This window comes from Myotis davidii, unplaced genomic scaffold, assembly GCF_000327345.1.
Source record: "Myotis davidii unplaced genomic scaffold, ASM32734v1 scaffold2573, whole genome shotgun sequence".
Lineage (NCBI taxonomy): Eukaryota > Metazoa > Chordata > Mammalia > Chiroptera > Vespertilionidae > Myotis > Myotis davidii.
In genome coordinates, this window is record NW_006284359.1 from 154,751 (window position 1) to 160,406 (window position 5,656).

The following is a 5,656-nucleotide window of genomic DNA, read 5'->3' on the forward strand; positions in this document are numbered from 1 at the left end:
CGAACCTCCTGGTTCTTAGGTTGATGCTCAACCACTGAACCACACCGGCCAGGCCCCTTCCCACAACTCAACACAGCACATGCTGCTCATGGAGGCCTGCTGGGCCCTTCAGCGGACTCCTCCCTCCTGGGCAGCGGAGGGAGAGGATAGAACTGCTCCTTGCTTCTCCCTACTTTGCTAGTTTTGGGTTTTGAAGCAACTCCCTCAGCCTTGCTCTGCCTCCTTTGCAAAATGAGATTAATTCCTACTTCCTCAAGGTTGTCATGGGGATGACTGAAGTCAATGGCTGGTGCACACCGAGAGCTCAACGCCATCTGTTCCTGAGCTCTGGCTGCGCCCAGGGCTCTGAGGGTCCATTAACGATGAGAGAGAATCATTGATGGGCTGCCTCCTGCAAGCCCCCTTCCTGCCCAGCGGGTGACCTCCCATCGCCACCCGGATAGAGAGGCCAGAGGTAAAACAGCACAACACATACTTTATTCTTTATAAAACATAGAAACCCAGCCTCAGGGGGCTTGAGTGATGTCAGGGACACAGAAAGGAAAGGGTTGGTGGGCCCCAGCATGGGACGACTGGCCAGATCTGGGGCCCTTGCTGCAGGCCCCACTTGTGGCAAAGGGCTGCTCTCCTGCCTACAGTGGGGGGTGGGGGGTGGGGGGGCGGCTGCCCGAGGCTCCCTGGCCTATCGGAAGCCTGGGCAGAAGGAAGCACTGGCCAAAGACCGTCCCTGATGAGGTGGTGAGCAACTCGAGGCCAATGGCCTTATGGGCCCCTCCCTAAGCCCCAGTCTAGTCGCCCATCCCCCCTTCACCTGCTCTCCCTCCAGACACCAGCCCTGGGAGAGGACACATGGAGGCAGGAAGGAGGCCACTGCCTACATTTTTCCCTCCCTTTGTGGCCAAGTGACCCTTTTCAACTGCAAAACCACAGATGAGCTGGAATGCTCATTAACTAGGGGAGGGCACCCTTTAAGGGTGACGAAGACTCTGTCTAAAAACTCCATCTGAGCTCAAAGCATCAGTCCCACCCAGCCCAGCCATGGGCAGGGGCGAGAACCCAAGGCAGCACAGGGAACCTGGCAGCTGAGGACCAGGTCCCGGGGCTACCTCTTCCCCAGGCCTCAGGGGCCTCACAGGACCACGGGGCAGCCGGGCAGGGTCTGCGCAGGGCAGGGCCTATCTGTCAGGCTGCAGGCGGTTGTGGAGCTGCTCCGCCTGGGTCTTCACGCCCTGGAATTCCTGATGGATGAAGTCGGTCAGGGTTTTGCGCATCTCCACCTGAGGGGAAGGGCCAGGTTGAGCAGGAGCCCTCCGGGAGCTGCGCCCAGGGGCCCCAGGAGGCCGAGGAGCACCGGGAGGGGCGAAGGACAGCCAGGGGCAGGCTGGGAAACTCACCGTGGATTTATTCTCCGCACGGAGCTGCTCGAGCACAGGCAGGACGCTGAAGGGCTTGCCTATCAGAACAGTGATTTTCTGCAGGGACACCAGCCACAGGGTGATGAGAACAAGGGGAGTGCCCACAGCCCCAGCCCAACTGCCCTGGGGGACCAGAAGTAGAGTCCTGCCCCTGACTTGCTGGGTGCTCCCTCTGGCCACTCTCCCTCTTAATTTTTATTTATTTTAAATTATATTTCAATTGATTTCAGTGAGGAAGGGAGGGAGAGAGAGAGAAAGAAACATCAATGATGAGAGAATCATGAATCAGCTACTTCCTGCACGCCCCCTACTGGGGATCGAGCCCACAACCCGGGCATGCGCCCAGACTCGGAATGGAACCGTGACCTCCTGGTTCATAGGTCAAAGCTCAACCACTGAACCTCACTGGCCAGGCCTCTCCCTCTTTAGAATGGGGCTCAATGGCTTGCAAAGAGCCATCTCAGTCCTAGGGTCCGTGCTCTAGAGTCCTGTCCTGTCCTAACCCCAGGGACCACCCCTGCCACAGCCTGATTTCATTTGCTCTCCTTCTCTGGGGCTTGGTGCCCTAGAGCAGTGGTCGGCAAACCATGACTCGTGAGCCACATGCAGCTCTTTGGCCCCCTGAGTGTGGCTCTTCCACAAAATACCACGTGCAGGTGCGCACGTACAGTGCGATTGAAACTTCGTGGCCCATGCGCAGAAGTTGGTTTTCGGCCTGGGCGAGTCTATTTTGAAGAAGTGGCCTTAGAAGAAGTGGGGGGTGTTGGTCGGTCGGGCGACGCACGGGAGATGCACGGGATTCAGGCATGAGCTGAGGATGGGAGAGTTGGAAGGGGTCGACCTCAGCGAACGTACCTCAACAATGTACCACCTATATAGTTTCAGTTTAAAAAATTGGCTCACAAAAGAAATTTCAATCGTTGTACTGTTGGTATTTGGCTCTGTTGACTAATGAGTTTGCCGACCACTGCGCTAGAGGAAGGCCCTGTCAGTGTCCCACTTGGACCCCTGCCTCAGCCTCAAGCTCAGCTCCTCCTGAACCTGGCTCCCGGAATGCTGAGTGGCAGCCAAGGGGCAAATGGCAGGCAGGCCAACAGACCACGGCCAGCAGCCCCCACCTACCTGTCCGATGCGGGGAACATATGGCGTTTTGTTAGGAAGGACATCATTCATTCCTGCAGCACGAGGAACAGAAGGTTGGAAGCAGGCATGGGTGCAGCAGGGCGGCCCCAGCCCTCAGCCTGGCCACCCTCTCCCTGGCCCCTAAGGAAGCCCCTCTTCCTGCCTCCAGCCCCAGACCGCAGGCCTTCCCCAAAGGAAGGCTTACCCACATGCCACAGTGGCAGGATGATGGGGTCCAGATGACACTCGGCGATCAGGCGCCCGATTCCTGCCCGCAGGGAGGTAGAAACGTTGGGCGAAGCAGCGCTTCAGGGCTGGCCTGCAGTGGGGGCCACCCTGCCTGCCCCCAGTTCACACCGGCTCCCCTGGGCCAGCCCTTGTCTCAGCGCCTGGCCCCTGGCTGCTGCTACCAGCACGTTCAGCTGCCCCATGTACCGTGGTCCACCAGGGCCCCAGAGGGCCAGCAGCCCTTACCCCACTTGAAGCGCAGGAACTCGGAGCTCATGTTCACTTTTCCTGGGAGGGGTGAGACAGAGGGGAGGCTTTGGAGGGGGCGGGTCTCACCCGTATCCTTGGGAGCGTTGCCACCCGGCCAGCCCCACTGACCTTCTGGGAAGATGTGCACCCAATCCCCGTGGTTGAGCTTCTCCAAAATAAAGTCCATTCCCTTCTGGTAAACACCGTCTCCTGCCGAGAAAAGGCCTCACCCCATCAGTCCCCACTCTCCTGGGCCTCTCCTTCCCCCTCCCGCAGAACAGAACAAAGCTGCAGCTCAGGACGGTCCTCTTCCTCCCTGCATAGTCCACACAGACACCCTCCAAGGACTGTCTCTCCCAAGCCCGCTCAGTCCCGGCTGCACCACTTCTCGGGGTTCAGTGGTCGAGCATCAGCCTAGGAACCAGGAGGTCGCGGTTTGATTCCGTGGTCCTGGTTGTGGGCGCAGTCCCCAGTGTGGGGTGTGCAGGAAGCAGCCAATCAGTGATTCTCTCTCATCGTTGATGTTTCTATCTCTCTCTCCCTCTCCCTTCCTCTCTGAAATCAATAAAAATGTATTTTTAAAATAATTAAAAATACAATGCTATGCTTTGGGTGCAACACTTCATAATGTTTAGCTTTTGCAAATGGTCTTTCTACTCACTTGTAGAGCTTTGCAAGATCACTCCGATACTTCATGCATATCACAAGGCCTACACTTGGGGGTGGGGGAAGGATTTTTTTGGAACACAAAAGCAAAGTATGCCAGATAGTTCCTTTGCTTCAACATGTTATATCTTTGCTGTCCATCAAATGCGTTTGCTAAAAGGCTTGTCCCTGCCCACTTTCTCTCACTGAAGGTGCTTAGGATTAAGATTTTGCTTTCTGAGTTTTAGGGGGTTTTTTTGCTTTCTGATTTTAACTGTGCAATAAATCTTAGATGCAGGTCAAAGAGACAGGAAGTGGACACACGCTGCTTCTGTCTGAGGTTGCAGAGTGAGGGAACTGAGACTCAGGGATGGGGTATAAGAGCAGAGTCCTAATCTCAGAACAGGGCGTGATAAATAGCTTCATGGTCACCAGCCATGACACTGTAGCATCTGCTTGTGTTTTAGAGAAACAAGGCAGCTTCCCAAAGCAGCCAAATGAGAAAGCATTATAGGCACTGTCTCTGGGGAGTAAGTCATTTGCAGATTTGGAGGTGTGGGTGCTGCAGCTTTTCATTTATTTGAGCTATTTTATTGGACTTTACCATGCTTTACTTTGACCAACCAGAAATAATAATTTTAAAAAACTACCCCTTGCCCTGGCTGGTTTGGCTCAGTGGATAGAGCGTCAGCCTACGGACTGAAGGGTCCCGGGTTTGATTCCAGTCAAGGGCAGGCTTGATCCCCAGCATGGGGCATGCAGGAAGCAGCCGATCAATGATTCTCTCTCATCATTGATGTTTCTCTCTCTCTCCCCCTCTCCCTTCCTCTCTGAAATCAATAAAAATGTATTTTTAAAAAACTCCCCCTTGACACCACTAACACCTTTTGGTTACTTCTTTTTAGAAAAATGTTTTTATTGATTTTCTAAAATGTTTATTTTTTATTGTTTTTAAAAATATTTTTTATTTATTTCAGAGAGGAAGGGAGAGGGAGACAGAAACATCAATGATGAGAGAGAACCATTGATCAGCTCCCTCCTGTACACCCCACACTGGGGATTGAGCCCACAACCCAGGCATATGCCCTTGACCAGGAATCAAACCGTGACCGCTTGGATTGTAGGTTGTTGCTCAACCACTGAGCCACTCCAGCCAGACTATATTTATTGATTTTTAGAGAGAGAGGAAGGGAGAGGGATAGAGAGATAGACACATCAATGAGAAAAAAACATCATCCATTGGCTGACTCCTGCATGCCCACCTACTGGGGGTCAAGCCTGCGACCTCGGCATGTGCCCCAACCGGGAATCAAATAAGTGACTGCTTGGTTCATGGGTTGATGCTCAGCCACTGGGCCACACCAGCTGGGCCTTTTTTAATTTAAATCTTCACCCAAGGATACATTTTTATTGATTTTATTTTTTTAATTTTTAAAATATATATATATATATTAAATATATTTTAAGGTATTACATATGTGTCCTTATCTCCCCATTGCCCCCCACCCCACTCCCGTTCAATGCCACAACCCAGGCATGTGCCCTTGACCGACATCGAACCTGGGACCCTTCAGTCCACAGGCCGATGCTCTATCCACTGAACCAAACCAAGAGAAAGGAAGGGAGAGAAACATCAATATGAGAGAGAAACATCGATTGATTGCCTTCTGCAATGACCAGGGATCGAACCTGCAACCTAGGTATGTGCCCTGACTGGGCATTGAACCTGCAACCTTTTGGTGTATGGGATGACGCTCCAACTAACTGAGCCATCTGGCCAGGGCCACTGGTTTTCTTCCTCTTTCTGCCTCACCACCAACCTCTGGAAGGAGTGGCCACCCCTGCTGTCTCACTTCCCTTCCCCCTCTCCAGCCCCCAGAAGCTCCTGTGGCTTTGCTTACTTCCTCGCTGGCCATTGCTTCCTGCTGCCTTGGAGACTATCTGTCCTTCTGTGCTCTGAGGTGCTGTCCTGGGCCCCTGCTCTCTCCCTGCTCTTT

The 5,656-nt window shown here is 53.6% G+C and overlaps 1 protein-coding gene across 4 annotated transcripts in view; it reads right to left on the reverse strand.

Annotated features, from left to right (window-relative positions):
* Window positions 1-455: 455 nt before the first annotated feature.
* Window positions 456-5,656, reverse strand: part of TAZ (tafazzin) — an 8,609-nt gene continuing 3,408 nt past the window's right edge. For all 4 annotated transcript variants that reach the window (XM_006754786.2, XM_015571799.1, XM_015571811.1 and 1 more), the window contains 6 exons: window positions 3,144-3,224; window positions 3,012-3,053; window positions 2,743-2,805; window positions 2,538-2,590; window positions 1,395-1,472; window positions 456-1,277 (listed from right to left, as the gene is read on the reverse strand). In XM_006754786.2, the coding sequence (XP_006754849.1) occupies window positions 1,176-1,277; window positions 1,395-1,472; window positions 2,538-2,590; window positions 2,743-2,805; window positions 3,012-3,053; window positions 3,144-3,224 (419 nt within the window). In that variant the 3' untranslated portion in view covers window positions 456-1,175. The remainder of the gene's footprint in view (window positions 1,278-1,394; window positions 1,473-2,537; window positions 2,591-2,742; window positions 2,806-3,011; window positions 3,054-3,143; window positions 3,225-5,656) is intronic.